We start from the raw sequence: 17,844 nt of genomic DNA on the forward strand, positions 1-17,844 counted from the left end.
TTTCCAATAAAAATTTAAATATAGATAAAAGTTCATTACACTTTCTCGTCCACATATTTTCATAAACGCTTTTAATTAAAAGCATCATGAAATTGCAATCCCTACCGCTTTGGTAATTGCGTACCTTTGTATATAAGGTAAATATAATAGATCTTTGATCTTAGCAAACATCAATTAATGAGCCTTGCTTTATAATTATATTATGTTTATGTTCGTGCTGAGAAACTTTTAGTTAAAAATGACTTTAATTTGCGATATGGATCATTAAACAGATAAAAGTTTATTTAATATTGAGAGTTTATTTAATATTGCGATATCATATGAATAATTCAACTAAAAAATTTGTACGAAATTTGGATTTTAAAATGAAAACCATAATTTTTCAAAATTATGTTACAAATACTGTGACTAATGCTTTAAAAAACGTATTTATCTAAGGGAGAATTTAGAAAAAAATTACATAATTAATTTATAATATAGATATCTTAAGAAATTCGTAAAAATGTAAAAATCATCTTATTACAAATTTATTGCAGAAACCTGTTATATAATTATTTATTCTATAATACTATTTATTCTCATAATTATGTTTGTGTGAATTATATCTTACGCTATATACATATCTTATCTTATAGTTATATCTACTACATTTATACGTAATAATAATTGTTTATTTTATGCAAATAATAGCTGTACGATTGGCTCGTTTAGCTACGCACAATAAGTTTATCCGATCCCTAAATTGACTGAATCAGGTATCTTGTCAACTATTTGCATTTACGATACACCGACGCCACATTCAATCTGCTCGGTTTGTACAAATAGAAATCTAGGTTTTACAAAGAGACGCGCGTGTGGATCAATGTCGCCGAAACTCGTGCAATTAATTGAGATTTTAGCGATTCATGCATACGGATTCATCGAGCGTTGAAAGTAAAGCATTTTACATGTCAATGCAGCAGCAGTACAGTATGCTACAGCTGCAATGTTTCTGTTGCATTATTGATGTATGACGGATGTTTTTTATCACTCGAAAATTTTTAACTCAGGTCGACTAATATGCATTTTCTCGGTTCTTTAAAACTTTTACTCAACATGGTTTTACGTGTAAATAAAATAAGTTCTGTCAACCGTTTCAATTCGATCGTGTTATCTCTTTTGTTGTTATAAGTACTAAAATTATAAAATTTATATATAGTATAAATTTTACACTTATTGTTGGAAAGAACCTATAGCTTTTTAAAGTAAGAAAAAAATATATAAAATTTATATAAAAATATATTATAGAAAAATATATATATAATTTAATATAAAGATTAAAATATATAATGTTTAATTTTTAATTCTCTATTTTAATTTTTTACATTTGGTCTATATAGGAGATTGCAAAATTAGACTTTTTTTTAGAAACATTTTTACGTGCATTTGATTTTTTCGAGAAATTACTTTTAAATATTATTGTTATAAATCAATATTTTATATGCAAGATATTGTGCTTAATAATTACTTAAATTCTCTAGATTTCTGTTATGGCACGTCTTTGTCGATATAATGTTAAACCACGACAAAAAATTTAATCGGTACGTAGGCATCGTGTATCATAAGCTGTCACGTCAACGTTAGTAGATTTTATTTAGCGATACGTCAATAAGGAAAGACGTCAATGACGTTCACGCAGCTAAACTAGGTCGCGTAATCAACGGCGCCAAATTCATATGAGAAATTCTCCCGTATTTCGCCGGAAATTTACGAATTCCCAGGAGTTTGCCGCGTATATGATACACGTGAGTTTCACCGTTCGATAAGCCACCGCGTTTCCTAAATAACTGTGTATGATTGTTTCAAGCGACACAGATGCCTGAAAAATGGCTCTCGCGATAGAGGTTGGCACAATTCGACAATGTATTATTCATAATAAATTAGACCCGTTATTCATGCATTCATATTCGAATATTTATTTATTTATCCAATTATTCGTTCTGGCTGAAAAAAACCGAAAATGTCCTTGTTTCTCAGTCATTAATAATTAATATCAATTCTTCACTGATTTTCACAAAACAAATGTAAATACATGAAATAAGAAACTTTAGTTTATTTTACATATTTTAACTTTAGTATTTTCCTTTATTTTCTGCCTTTGCTGGTAAAAAAAAACTTTATTTTTATAATACTTTTAAAAATTATGAAATTTTTAGAAAAAAGCACTTTAAAAAGAGTTTCTGTACTTTATTTTGCGAATATAATATAATGCTTAATCTATGTGCGAAAAATATTAATACAACTTATTTTTCTTAATTTTCTTAGTCTACTTTAAAATAATATATTTTTACTAAGCAAAATAAAAAACATACTAAAATAGACTTATTTCTCTTAATATTGTTGACAATTTCCGGTTTTAGTTGTTACTAAATATATAATGAAAGTATACAAATGCCTGATATACGAATATGTATACATGAGTTAATGTATTTGTAATCAGCGAATATCAGTGAATATAATGCGTGATTAAAAACGTGGACATGTATGACAATACTTCAATCAAGCTGTCTATACATCATTGGATTTTGCATCGTCAATTGCTTAATATTTTAACTACGACATGTAATAGACCTCTTCCCGAATTATCGATGAACAAAACAGAATTACACTGCAATTACGATGCATGCGCGTCGTCCCAATTTATTATTCATTTTATATTAATCGACATAAAATAACGACGCAAATTATAAGTGAAAAGCTCTCATCAATAATCTACTAAAAAGTTTCATTACGTTTATCTCCGAGTGAACAGTAAAATATATATTGCCCTCGCAACATTTTGCATCCGCGAATAACGACATGTGGATATCGAAGAGACGTTCTTATACGATCGCACGTTTATTCGCGAAGAATGCGATATTCTACTTATGCCGATCGCCTAGTCAATCAATCTTAGCATTGCCACTTGAGCGGCCGATGAATAATACGTAGGTGTATAACGGGGAGAGACTCAATTTCTCCATATTGGGTCACGTGCATGCAACACTCCGATCTCTCCAGCCATGGCGCTTCCACGGCCGAGGATCCGTGGCATGTCGTTCTTGCTAAACAGCGCGAAAATTTTTCTATCCGCATGCGAGCCGAGTGCGCCGACGGCGAAAGAAGCGACCACAAAGCTCCGCAAAGCGACCCGATTATGCCGAGCCAAAGGAAAATGTCGACACGACAGTTATAATGAATGACAGCGAGCGTAATTCAACGATTTATCCATTAACCTCGTTTAATATCGGGACGCGTAATCGTAAATCGTTTTAAAACGGGGAGTTCAGGGCAAAAATAAATAATAAATAATAAATCTGTAAGGTCCGCTTTAAATTTGAGATATTTAAATATAATATTTAAAGTTGCATAAATTGGCTTTATTTCTGCTCAATAAATTCGCACAGATATAAAGCTCACAATATGAAAAAAATATTTATTTCAGTTTAATGTTTTATTTGCATTTAAAATCCCGGATTGATTCGTAATAAAGCTACCGACAATCAAAGTGTTTGGCTTGCAAAATTACATTTTTTTTTTCTGGAAGTTTACGCCACGGAATCTAGGCCAGTCCTCGCGTTTCCGGTCGATTACGGGTAAACTTTCGCAGCCATTTGTCAGCGTTAACGTTACGTCGCGGAGGCACCGCGATGTCGCGGTCGAAATCAGAAGTCTCGCAGAAAAGTTACGGCACAACGCGTTACTGATTTTTACGCGTGTGATCATTCACCGATGCGTGTGAGAAGAGCGTTAGTCAAACGGGAATACGCAAACCGCAATGGATGACTTCGCGTGTCCGTCTGCCCGTCATAACTCTTGTCCTAGAATCACAGGGATCTAAAACTAGTAACCACGTCTTTTATTACTTCCATTAAATATTTTTGATTGAATTTTATATTTTCTGTTTTATTTTTTAAATTAAACACCAGCATTTCATATCTCTCTTTTCTTTTTTCAGAAAATTTTGTCCTTTATAACGCTATGTGTCTATATCTTTTGCTAATTTCCACGATTGTATGCACTTGTCCCAAATCTATCCTGTCTACGGGCCAATGTTATATTTCAAGTGTGGAACACGTGATGACATAAAGAAGTCATAAAGTAAATATTGAACCGATCGGAGCCAAAACTAGTAACTTTAATTTATCGACATACGTGATTTCTCGCGATCAAATCAAATCGCTCGCGGAACGACAAACGAAAAAAAAATACGCAAAATGTATTCTATGTATATAGGTATATGAAATTTTACTATTTGCATTTACCTTCCATTGCAAAACATTACAACTCCGTTCCAAATATCGTCAATTTAGGAAGTGATTCAGTTTAGCTGTATCTTCATTAGCAATATCGCAAATATCGTAATAAATTCGGAATGTATCACGAGTTTGAAATATGCGTAAGATGAAACAGGATAATTGATATCGTCGGATAATAGGAAACAATATAATGATTCGTCAATAACTGCAATTTCTACCAATTACGAAATCATAAAATGAATATTCATGTAATAGCCATCGGTAAAATTGTTAGAAATTACAATTATTAATCTTATCACTAAAAGTCATCGCATTAGCCTAATTTACATTGTCCAAGAGCCTAAATTGTGTCGAGAGCCTAAATTCGAGCCTGCTGCAGTGATTCTGACATAATATTGACACCGTTAAAATAGACCTTCCTAAATCCAAATGTAATATGAGAGTAAAGTGGAGTTTGTGCTGGAAACACGAGCGGGGTAAGTAAGTTTTCCATTGTGTTCTCTCACCCGACCCTTTTTCTTCCGGTGGCGTATACCTTACGAAGTTCAGCGTGAAACTGTTCGTCGAAGATTCGTCAGAGGATTTATCGAACGTCCGATAGACGTGTGGATAGAGATGGATAAAGATTGCAGGCTGTGTGTGCACCGACCTACAACTGGACAGTATGGGGATGTTTGAGATACGAGGAAGTCCCGCGTCTTCTAGCTTTTAAAAGTCCGCCACTGTTATTGTTGGTCCTGTGCCAACGTAAGTAATGGCCCAGCACGGACGCAAATATATCCTTCCGCGCTTTTTCTTATTTGCCTTTGAAGTGCAGAGATCGGTTCGCGGACCGTCTGCATGCCTGGTTAAAAGAATTATGACTCGATAGCGAAGTGTGTCTATTTCGCGTAGCGTGGGTCACCTACGTAGATGCGATTTGTCTGTGCAGTCGTCTACATCAAAGAGTTACCTAAATCACTTCCTCATAAGCAAAACAAAACGTTCGTCCAATTAAGCACGACATTTCCTAATTGCTGTTCGGCATTAAACTAAATTATATATTCACCAATGCGAGTTGGTGTGTATCAATTAAATATACATAGAGAAGATTATACATTCTTATATAATATATGACTTTATCATTTAATAAAATAAAATAATTTGAGAGAAGTTCAAAAATGAGATTTCAACTATTAAATATTAAGCACTAATATAAATGTTATATTAAATAACTTATTGTAGTCTTTTAAAAAATAAATAAATTTATTTTTCTCTTTATCTAATTGTAATCCTTAATTTTTATCCTTTTTTATTCTTTTTAAATTAAATTGTATTTTGTTTCTTTCCTTAAATATTATAGAACTATTATAATATAGAAACGTGTGTGTATATGAATGCGCGACGTGTAAGTGTACGTAAGTATATGCGCGCTGTATTAAGCTCGGATCCGTGGGTTCGCTAAGCCCAAATCATTGTACAGATCAGTCATCCCTACGGGAAAATGATTTATCGTGATTGTCATTAGGTAGTGGTGCCATCTCGTGCTGCTTGGGATTAATATAATTCACATAGTCATCATGCAATGCATGTAGTCTTCTTGATTTTTACCGCCATCTATAGAGATGTTGTCAATATTATCATATTATCATGGAAAACAATAATGTTTATCAGATAATAAACATATTAAAAATCTTATAAATTTATTTTATATAATTACAAAAATATATATATATAATCTCATAATAATATAATTTATTTATAGACATCTAATTAGCGTTTTTGATTTTTTAAAACAAATCAAATTAGCAAGCTGACTTAATTATTTGTCATTTTTGACAAAGACATATTGCATCCAAAATCTTTTAAATTTCATAATCAATTTAAATGATCCCTCTGCAATATAATTACAATACAAATTAATAGTTAATAATTAATCATTTTAATTTATGTTACAATACACTTGCAACATAAAATAAAGTTGTTAATTATAAAAAAAACAATCGTATTATTTAATATACATGTATGTTTATTTATATATAATAAATAAAAAATATAATAGATAATATTAATAAAAAGTATCATATCTCAAAATAGCAAGCAACGTTTTTAATATATTTCAGTCATATAATGGTTACGCAAAAAAAAAAAAATACAATGAGAAGATAAGTGATGTAAGAGAGATTAAATATAGGATTCTTCATAGCAACTTGCTATGTTAACAAGCTTATATGTGAATTAAGAGAGAGGTTCTCAAGTAAAATAAAAAAAATTATTGATATATCAAATTTTTAATTAATCGTAACGTAATCGAAGTAAAAGAAGATAAATCTTATTTATTCAATATCTTATATTATAATATTTTATATTTGTATTAAAACACAAAAAAATAAAATTAATCAAGTATATAATGTTATACAATTTTATAATGCAGAAAATAATTTATCAAAAATTATCTTCTTTCGTATAACCAATTTTATTATTTTTTAAGAAGTTCACTACTAAGAATTTATAACATTTCCTGGTTTCCTGGTTTCCATTTTAAATGGAATATTTTGAGAGCTTCTGCTGTACAAGGTTACGTTCAAAACCTTACAAATTCGTATAATGTATATCGCATCCGTTACCTTATAAAGCTTCCGGAATTCAATATCAGGGTCTGTACTTGAGGCACATAATTCAGTAAAATCAGTCACAAGAAATGTTACACTGTGATACGTTTGAAAAAAAATTAAATATTGTGAATTAATTTATTCCACAAACATAAATTTCATTTTTCAATTTTCTCCGCTCATGTGTAATATAACTGTGTTTATAATTACGAATCTACGAATTACGAGGAAATGATCATATCGCGAATATTTATTTAAAAGCAAGATAATGGTCATGATCTAAATGGCGATCGTTTATTAACTTTAATTATAGTGGCTGTGATTAAAATCGATGAAAGACTTTGTAATTACTTTACAACGCCAGCGAGTTATGCAATAGAAAGCTGCATTTGTTCAGTTAATATTATCGTTATTGGTGTCAATATAGGTATACAGTTTACTGTAATGAGAAATTTCAGGATAGCGTTCGCGTTTTTAATTTTAAAAATTCCAGAACAATCGATTCGATCCGTATCGATCTGTTTACCTGAAACACACATGGGAATTTCACGAACCTGGTACGTAATCCTCGTGATCGCCGCGTGTACCTGTGGCGCACGTACGGAATGCGGCGAAACCGTGCAAATTTCATTTCTAACAAGCGTGCACGATGATCCAGCGTGTACAAAGCTGTCTACGACGGGCGTTACGCTCTATGAGGCCGCCAAGCTACTCGCGGAGAATTACAACAACAAGACCGACGGATTCGAAATCGGTAAATCAAGTTATATAAAGTAGAATAATTGATTTCCATCGAGCACTCCAAATATTTTAACGCTCGGATGTCTAATAATTGAATATCCGATTAAACTGATAATAATTCCAAAACAAAACAGAATGCAGTTCATCAAAAAATTCAATTGCGAAACAAATATTTGCAGGGATTACCGTTTTGGATACATGCGGAAGTATAACCGGTGCTCTGAAAGCGGTGATGAAGGCTTTAGTATGGGCAGATATCAGCTGTTTGTATCCGCCTCATTACCTAGGTAGGATCAATAATTGTCTCAATTTCCGCTTTATACGAATATTTCATACTAATTTCCAAAAGCCAATACATCAATTGACAAGATTGAACTTCTACAAGCTAGAATACAAAGAGAATGAAAATACAATACCTATACATTTATAACTACAAATATATATAAGGTTTATATTTTCCACGTTACATAAGTAAGCCTGTCGATTGATTTATACGTCTCGTAATTATGTAGGAATTATCGGACCAGATACCGTGACCAACGCCGAGGCGATACACAAAGTGACTTCGATATTGAAAGTGCCGCACATTGTGAAGAAACCGTCGATTTCTCCGTATTTGCACTCTTTAACGGAGGAATCAAACTCCTATTTAGTAGAGGTGTTTGTCACTAATTAATTGATTAATAAACTTGCAAATAAAGTCGATATTCTCCAGTTTAATATTTATCGAGAGAGCCTTGAAACTTTATACTCCATAAACCGAAGATGGGGATCACTACTTCAATTAAAGTAGCTAACTACGATGCTGAGCTCATCGTAATGTTTGCATAATGCAATAATAATGCAGTTCGTTATGCTTACGCAAGCATTTGAAAATGTTAGAACAATATATTGAAATACGCCTGATGGTTTACGCAAATATATTAATTATGCTATTACGTTTAGTTACGGTGCACATACTTTCTCCTGGATTTCACTTTTGCTCTGTGTTCAATATTTAAATTTTATAATTTGTTTCAAAAGGTGTTGAATAAAATATGCAAATAAAAATATGCACATAACTTTTTAAATATAATACAATGCAAAATTTTTCTTTATATTCTTAATAGCATAAATTGTGTTATTAGACATAAAAAATTATATAGTATATATAAAATTATATACAATATATAGTCGAACCATATTAGTTTGGTCGGACAAATAAGATATGCTAAATAGAGAAAACAATCCCGGCATTCTAGAAATAGTTCATGGTGCTTTTATTATCAACACAGAATACGCGCACACATTCCTACTTTAGATATATATCAGTGACTCACTACATATTTATTTCGTTACTATTAGAATGCTGATACTTTAAAAATCTGTTGCTTTCTCTGTTAATAATATACTTTATATAAATATTAGTTACACATTATGCTTGCCAATAAATAGAGGTAAAATTAAGTATTCAATTCTACACGCTATTTGACATTAACATTAAATGATTGATTATTATTCTCTTTTGTAGGGAATCTTAAAAATGATAGAAATCTTAAAGTGGAAATCCTTCACACTAGTAACTAACGTTGACGATGAAAACGACGATGACGTACAAAATATTGCAAAGAAGCTAACGATAAATGCTATAGCAAACAATTTGTGTGTTATAATTCACGATAATGATGAAGAAGGTATAAAATTGCGTTTTTATTTTCCTTGTATAAGAAGTCTTACTTTTCTAGCACATATTTTTTAATAACGTGAAATTAATCAAAAGCAAGAGTTTCAATAACAAAATGTCAAGTCTGTAATAATTATTTTTATCTTTCAAAATGTCGCGAGATTAAAATGTCGTATAATATTTACATGTCTAGATATGACAGAATATTGTCTCAATAATGCAATTATAAAAATTTTTTTTAATCGATCTTTTGATATTTCGCATTTAATAATTATTAAATTTCAGCAGAGAGATAATACAATTTTATTAAATAGATCTTTTTTTTAAAAGCTTATGGCACTATATAGTCTATATAGATTTTTTTTTTAATCATCAATACATTATATTTTTTAATAATTTTTAAAATGTCTAGTATTAAATGTATTTCAGAAGCTAAGCATTAGCAAAGTTTTATTACAGTAAAGTCTACTTAAAATTATTTAAAAAACAAATTTTTGTTTCCGATTTATCTTTGCATCGATATATTTCTTTTACTTTCTTTGAATGTAAAATCTAATAATAATTTAGATAATTTTCGTACATTTTAATACATACTTTATGAATTTGGTTATTACAGATTACACGTCACATATTGTACATATTGGAAAACCAGAAGAAAAATTTTTCGACGAGCCAAAAAATGCAACTATACTAATTGTCAGCGAGGGAAATTTAAAAGATTATTTGAATCGTATAAATTCAACTGACATAATATTGCTGTTAGAAGATTCTAGGTGACTATAAACAGCAAAATTTTCGCAAAATTTATTTGTCAATTTCTGTTATTCGTTACGATTTTATTATTAATCAAACTGTTTGAAGAAATTACGTACTCGATAATAATAAATTATTAATCACAACTACATAGAAACAAAGTAATCGAGCATGAAAGATCATCCTTTGTAAATTATAACAGATCTTAACACGATTGAAGTACCTCATTGCACGTAATTGATGAAATTCAATTTGATCGTTAACATTCAACGCATCGTAATATTTTATTGTTTAACAAAAGCGAAAAATTTTCTCATTAAGAAAATCCGCATATATACCTCATTATTATTGCCGAATCCACTTTAATCGTCGGTAACATTCAATTATAATACTTGCGTGATAAAATAATTTTACGTCAATCGCATGTGTCGTGCCAATTGCACGAATAAACTGCCACGTGTAAATATCACGCCTGAAATCACGATTTCTACTTCCGTCGAATGTGTCGGATTCAATCGAGGTTAAGGATCCTAGATAAATCGCGGTAAATTGTCGGTACCCTTGCTTTTTTCCCACCACTTTAACGTTTCACTCTCCGGAACAGCAGCCGTGCCGAGGCCATCTTTAAATCAACGCAGAAAAATCTCATTACTTTCTGTAAACTCACCGCGTTTTACAAAAGGAGGAATATTAAAAATATAAAGATGCATATATTATCTAGTAACTAAAATTTATTTTTATTCGAATAAAACTCGCGGTATCCAAATTAATTCTGATTTCCTTCATAAAATTTCAATATCTTTCTATGTCTAATTATGACAAAGTTACCGTCAAAAATACCTGTGGAATTGAAATCAGAATATCGGTTAAAATATTTTTCAATTCAACAGGCAGTTATATTATTTTGAAGCAGTAGCACGAGCTTTCATTTCTTCTTTGGAAATTGTTTAACATTTTTATAGTTTTTTTACCATTCCTTCCGGAACGAAAGGATGAAAAGAATTGAAGAATGAAAAAATTAAAATTTTACACAGAATACACATTTCTAAAGCTCCTAAATTAGAAGAAAAAAAAAAGATATATTTATTCACACCTAAATTACATAGGTATGTGTGATATGTACGAGAAAAACGTGAGGAAAAAGTAAATTTTACAGTAAATTTTAAATCTTGTTTTAAGTAAATGTATTTATAAATATATTTCTTGCTGCATTCGCAACTTATTTTCTTGCGTAACACGACGTTTAATGTTAAAGATTACTTGGCCATAAAGAAATAGAAAAAATAAAATAAATTATCTCGAAGGTTTAGAATAAAGCAATATCAATTATTATAACAAACGGCTTATTGTTAGACTCATGTTTAAACGTTACGCTCAAGTTAAAACCAATCACACAATTAAAATAATATGTAGAATCAATTATATTACTTGTGTTTGATACGATTAGATACGATTTATACACGTGTGCATACATTAACATATATATTTTAAATCGCTCTTTAGCCGTACAATTTAGATGTAGAATGCATGTCAGATTTTAAGATAGAAATCTACGTGTTTCTATAATTTCACAAATCATAAAGTGATCTTAAGTGAAAATTAAATTTATTTCTATATTTCCGTTTTATAAAAATAGTCCTTTTTAATTTTCAAATATAATAAAAAAATTGTATATCAAGTTCTTTTTTTTTATAGAAATGTAATTAATGGTCTCGAACGGAGAGTCGAAAATTCGCAATGGTGGGCGCCCGATAATGGTTTTGGAAAGTACGATACCGAGGAATTGAAGCAAGTCAGATGGCTAGAAAATGCTATAGAAATTTACGTGAAAGCTTTGAAAGCATTATGGTGAGCATTGCAAAATTTCTATTGATCGGCAGTAATCTTACGTATCAAATGCAACAATAAAAGTCGATTCAATAGCTTTGCAAGTCAAGCGTAATTAATCAAGTTACTAAACTGATGGACTTATAGCTAACTACATGCTGCATGATTAAACAATCGCAAACTAGTTGACTCTGCACAGTTAAATAATACATATATGTATAAGAAAAAAAAAGAAAATTTATTATATCATTTATAGTATATAAAAATTGCTTTTATAAATTTTAATAAAATCTCTTATATTGTATTAGTTCAATGTAAATTGATTTTTTAGATTAATTTAACTTGTTTTTCTTTTGTAAGAAGCTTGTTTTCCTTTTAGAAGAAGCAAAGAATCATTGGAATTAAAAAAAATTATAATTAAACATACATAAAATTAATCAACCTCAGTATAATCTTTCCTTGGGGACACAATAAATCTTCAATATATGTAACAATTTAATACTGTTATTATATGATTTATAGCGCAAGATTTAATCCATCGATTACATTGCAGCAAAAACAAAAAGTGCAAGAATCAAATAAATCCTTTGGACTGGAATCACATAGTGTCGAACATGTTAATGACGCGCAACGCGGAATCGGAAGCAGCACCGAAGTTTCTCAATCTATCTATGAAAAAAAAAACAAATAGTTTAGAGCGTCTGGGTGGCATGATCGTTCGTCAAAATAAAACGAAAGTTTACTGGGGTAATAGCAAAGCGAACGAAAAGGAAAAGAACATTACGGAGGAAACTAAGAAAAATCACGGAACATTAAAAAACAACGACAACATGTCGTACATGTTCAGAGAACTTCTGAAAGAAGAAAATGAACCGCGATCAGGATGCGCCACAGCTATGAAAGAGATTAAGATGTACGAAAAGGACAATAAGGCGACACAGATTTTAGTTTCGGGAATGGATGATAACGAATGGTGGACAATGGTAACGTCTTTTATACCTATACATATTAATTTGAATAATTTCCGAATTCGATTTAAAAAAATTGACTTTCTAAAACTTTATACAATCAAAATCATAAATCAAAGTCAATGCTTTTGCGGCAGATCATTATAATTAGATAAAGAAATTGTCAAAAAATTTCTTCTCGTATTCTTGATATAATTTCTATAAATTAACTATAATTTCTGAAAAATTATATTTCTTAAAATATCACAGTAATTAACACTCGCCTTTGCACATTACGAAAAGAATTACTGTTAGCGAAAGATAAGAAATTTTTTTGAAAAATTCAAAGCTTTCTTATTATAGATTATCTCTATTTACATATATTTATGAAAAGCCGGGAACGCAACCTAAGCTAGTTTCGACATTACTGCAGGTGTGCACGGTAAGCGGCGTGGGAATCGCAATGTTCCTGGTGGGAATTCTTGCTGTTTACGTTATCTATACGAACATACGAGGACCGAGGTGTGCCAAGAGTAAAAATAATTTTGACAGAGATACCAGTTTAAGGAGAATGAGCAGTGTGTGCGATAGGGAATTACCTACGACCATAACCACTCGTAACCAACGAGCGTTCCATACTCCACAAAGGAGAGGCAGCGACAGAAGCACTATATCTGAGAAAAGCGTTTGACGCGAACACGGGTCGCATAAATATAGTGAATAAAGCGAGCGCTTCTATAATAGCAGAAGATAGAAATTTGCTTTGAGATAATAAAACGTATGCAAAAATGCATTTGTTATCTTGTTTCTTTGTGAACATGTTTTCTAGTTATTACCATGACACACATCGATCTAATCAATTATAATAAAATATTCTTTATAATATATACAAAACGAGTTACGTATTTAAATTTATTGTATTTATTTACTACATTCGATATTTCGATGCAATGCGAATTCCCCGTAATTATTATTGTTCTATGTAACAATAAATATTATTTAACTGCATTTTCAAAAGCTGTATTTTATTTCAATAATGTATCAATAAACTAAATGATCTCTGTGAACCTAGCACCTCTGCCGAGTGGTGTACCAATAGTATTCGATAAAGAAGAACGATCTTCAAGACAGAAAATGAATTCTGCTTCTATATCAGGTGCTGCGAGATCAATTCGCAAAAAATGTAAAATAATTCGAACGCCAGAAATCCTGTTATAGAAGGAAATGATTTCCATCTTTTCCAAATAACGTCAGATAACAATAATTTTAGCAGCGAGTCAACGTCAAAGAATCACCATTCTTATCACATCTTTATATGATATAATTATTGTACAATTATTGCCAAATATATATTTTCGCGATAATTTACGAACAATATTCATCATTATTTTTAATATATATTATAATATTTGTTCGCAAAAAATATATTCTTCCATTATCAAAAGGTACTTGTCAAAAATCTTATAAATAGAATAATTTTTATTTTTATGAAAAAGTGATTACGAAGGAGTATATTTAACAGTAATAAAATACATGCACGTTATTGTAATATGTGCGGATACAAATAATTCCAAATGTTTGAGACAAATCGAATCCGATAACAGCAGAATTTCAATTTTATACTAAAATATCTGGTTACAATTTAACAATTTTCCATATCTCTATAATTTTGAGGATTGATATTCCACTAATATCGGGGTACCCATTCAACCTATCTCGAATTTTTTTAAATACTCGCACATATTTAATTAAAACAATTTATTTGTGATAAAATACTCAAAATAAAAAAAATACAAATGTTTTTCATAATTTTATCCAAGTCAATAAAAATTAAAATTTGTTAAATAAGATCTTACACTATGCGCATGTACTTTATTATAAAATAATATAAATTATTACTAAATTAATCATAATCTTAAAATGTCCTAGAATGGTGGAATGTCCAGTACCTAAAATCCTGGAATGACAGCATGTCTAGTACCTAGAAATAATTTCTTAAAAGAAATCAAAAGTTAAAAATAAAATAAAAATAAAATATACACATTCGTTATCACAATTTTAATTAAACATTAATCGACATAAAACATATTTTATTATCATTAACATGATAATACAAATACTAATAGAAGGACGTATAATAAAATAGAAAGAGAAGATAACCTTCTCACAAAATATACTATTTAATTAATATCGCGATTCGACTATAAAATGTGCATAGTAGTCGTTGCTAAAACCATTGTTTCCGGGAACTGCTGAGAAAACCCGAATTTAATTTCGACCCTATAAGGACTCAGACACAATAAGAAAAATAAGAAACAAGGAATTGAATATAAGAAATTAGGCAAAAGTCAGAGTAGGAAGAAAAATCTCATTGTTTGCCTCTAATTCCTAATATTTAATTTCCTATTTAATTTTCCTTATTCCTTTTATTGTGTCTGAGCTCTAACAAAAATTTCCAATTTTCAACAGAAAAGCACCAACTAGATTTCTCGAATAAATGTTACAGGTAACGATAAGGAATAGTTCTCCACATTGAAGATCATTCTCTCCACCAATATGAATCACACATTCTCTAGCTCCCTGACGCAAGAGACAACGATAAGATCTCCTCGCCGAGAGTGATCGCATAAGAAACGGGGAAAAACGCGATGTTGGAAATTGTCTTTAATAAATATTTAATGCGTCATCAAACTTAGGATATCCATTAGTAAATATTTAACATGTCGCAGAATACAAGATAACGTTTCACGGAAAGTGAGGTAAAATTATTTCGAGAATTCTCATTTCTACAATCAATGATAAATTTCCAATTGTGTAACATTTTCCTACCTACCCACGTTCCCACTTATTCGTACAATTTTCTATTCGTGTATTCTTATCCTCTCATATTTCTATCTAATAAACAAATCTGTAATTATAATTGCAAATACGGTATGTGTATACCTTGTATAACGTGATTACTTATCTTTCAGACGACTAATGTATCTTGCACTTAATATTCTGAGATACGCTAGACGCCTCAATAAATGCGTCAACAGTTTTATTTTAAACTTTATATGTATCCTTATGAATGCATTCTCATAATTACAATTTAAAAAAAAATCAATTTATCACTCACCAACTCGATGCGCAACAGCGGAGTTATCAGCTACGTAGTTAATTCTGTAACACATAAAAATAAATCAAAATTTAAAAAAGCGCTTAAAATGATTAATTATTCATAATACAAGTAAGATAATTCTATTATAAATCAAAATTTTTATTTATCTTTCAATTAAATATTCATTATAATAATTTAAACGCATTTATCAAAAAAAATGTTTAAGAATAACTTACAAAAAACTTTTATAAAAGTTTATATTACTTCTTTTTTCTAATTACTATTTTTAAATCATTGAAATAAAATCATTCAAATAAACGGAAAACGATTAATTTTATACAAGAAGGAAATAATACTCACCGCAAGGTTGCTCCACCGACGCCTGATGTCTCTCCCAGACCTCCTCCTCCTCTCAAGCTGTTCAGACTCCAGATTGTCAGATTCGATGGATTCCTTGGACACAACTCGCAAAAATTCGGATAGCTACGACGTCGCGCGATATTTGATACATCACTCCCGAAGTTAAAACACGAGTCCGAGTTATTCATCCGCAAAAAAATTGCAAGCGATAATCGCATTATCTCAACGTGTTCAAAAACGAATTAATTTGATTTGACCGAACAAAGATCCAACCTCGAGTGGTATGTAAAGTAACATCCGGTATAGAGAGAAAAAATTCTCGAAAAGTGGAGAATGTGAACTCAATCCACAACAGATCATTTTTACATCGGTACGACTAGTTGTGAATCCGCCTACTCACAACGAGATCAATGATCAAGTCCGATTACGCTCGTCGCTCGTGGCAGCGATCACGCTCGAGACAACCATTGCGGTTGAGAATAGAAAGAACACGTCATATACTAATTATTACAGTCGCGCGACACTTTGCACGGCACTCCCGGAATTAATACGCGACGCGACAAACCGACTGCGGTTCATTAATTGTTCAATTAAATCGACGACGATGAGAACTTTCTTCGTCATTAGGGTATTGAGTCCTTCAGGATACTGAGCTCTTCCTTCAAATTCGTATCTGCAAATAAATAGATAATACGATGCAATATATGCTTGTACGAGTATTCATCGCATCGATAAGTGTAAAAATCATTAATTATAAGAGGTAATCAGTCGAGATAGTAATTGCTTATCATTCGCAAAGAACGCGTTTCAAAAGATTCGTCGAAAGATCGTTATGTGTTTGGCGCATGAAACAGTTATGTTGTCTGCCGGCTCGACTCTGTTGTGCGCAGTAAAGGCCAAGACTTTTGTATAACGCATAAGACGTAAGGCATAAGAGAATCAACCAATCAGAGTATGAAATGAAGGACTCTGATTGATTGATTCTCTTATGCTTTATGTCTTGTGCGTTATGCAAAAGTCTGTGCTCCCGGCTTAACTCTTTGTATACAATAGCACACCGTGACGTAGATCAAGAACACGCTCCGACCGAACTGTTATCGTTTTGAAATGTCTGAATAATTTCACGGTTTATAAAGAAAATATACATTTTAAATTAATTATTAATAAATGATCATATCACGTCTTACTCAATTTAATAATTTGTTTATTATCTGCATTCACATCATACAAAATAACGAGCAATTAAAATTATATCGGCAAGATATTCAAATCGATGCAAGATATGATCAAATTGAAGCAATGCATATAAGAAATCATTATGCATAATTATGCAAAATGCATAATTATTGCATTTAAAAAATTATTATTCCCGATTGCCTATCATCCTGATTCTTGCCCCAAGAATCCCGCAATACATTCGCTCCGGTGAATAGTCGATACGATACGTTTAAGGATGTTTAATACGTACAATAGTAGCAAAAAGTTAAAGGACTGATTTTTACGAATATGCTCTTCTCATATAGTTTAAGTAATAAGGATTGTGCAGAATGTTATCATTTATTCAGAAGATCGGAAGAGCACACGT

General features: G+C 30.9%; 2 protein-coding genes across 4 annotated transcripts in view; one reads left to right on the forward strand and one right to left on the reverse strand.

The window, feature by feature from the left end:
- The window catches only part of LOC105457125 (growth hormone secretagogue receptor type 1), an 89,120-nt gene that overhangs the window by 50,541 nt on the left and 20,735 nt on the right, over nucleotides 1-17,844 (reverse strand). The window contains exons 2-3 of the mRNA XM_011701603.1: nucleotides 16,260-16,932; nucleotides 15,918-15,961 (exon numbers count right to left, since the gene is read on the reverse strand). Of these exons, the coding sequence (XP_011699905.1) occupies nucleotides 15,918-15,961; nucleotides 16,260-16,477 (262 nt within the window). The 5' untranslated portion in view covers nucleotides 16,478-16,932. The remainder of the gene's footprint in view (nucleotides 1-15,917; nucleotides 15,962-16,259; nucleotides 16,933-17,844) is intronic.
- Nucleotides 6,881-13,866, forward strand: LOC105457124. Of its 3 annotated transcripts, none has more exons than XM_011701597.1 (9): nucleotides 6,882-7,295; nucleotides 7,362-7,622; nucleotides 7,789-7,896; nucleotides 8,122-8,267; nucleotides 9,120-9,282; nucleotides 9,889-10,045; nucleotides 11,721-11,873; nucleotides 12,406-12,835; nucleotides 13,233-13,866. In XM_011701597.1, the coding sequence occupies exons 2-9, from the start codon at nucleotides 7,406-7,408 to the stop codon at nucleotides 13,488-13,490; spliced, it is 1,632 nt and encodes a 543-aa protein (XP_011699899.1). In that variant the 5' UTR covers nucleotides 6,882-7,295; nucleotides 7,362-7,405; the 3' UTR covers nucleotides 13,491-13,866. The 3 variants fall into 3 exon arrangements, with proteins under 3 accessions (XP_011699901.1, XP_011699899.1, XP_011699900.1); XM_011701598.1 differs by having other exon boundaries at nucleotides 6,882-7,291; nucleotides 7,360-7,622; XM_011701599.1 differs by lacking the exons at nucleotides 8,122-8,267; nucleotides 9,120-9,282 and having other exon boundaries at nucleotides 6,881-7,295.

This window comes from Wasmannia auropunctata, unplaced genomic scaffold (genome assembly GCF_000956235.1).
Source record: "Wasmannia auropunctata unplaced genomic scaffold, wasmannia.A_1.0 LD335365.1, whole genome shotgun sequence".
Classification (NCBI taxonomy): domain Eukaryota; kingdom Metazoa; phylum Arthropoda; class Insecta; order Hymenoptera; family Formicidae; genus Wasmannia; species Wasmannia auropunctata.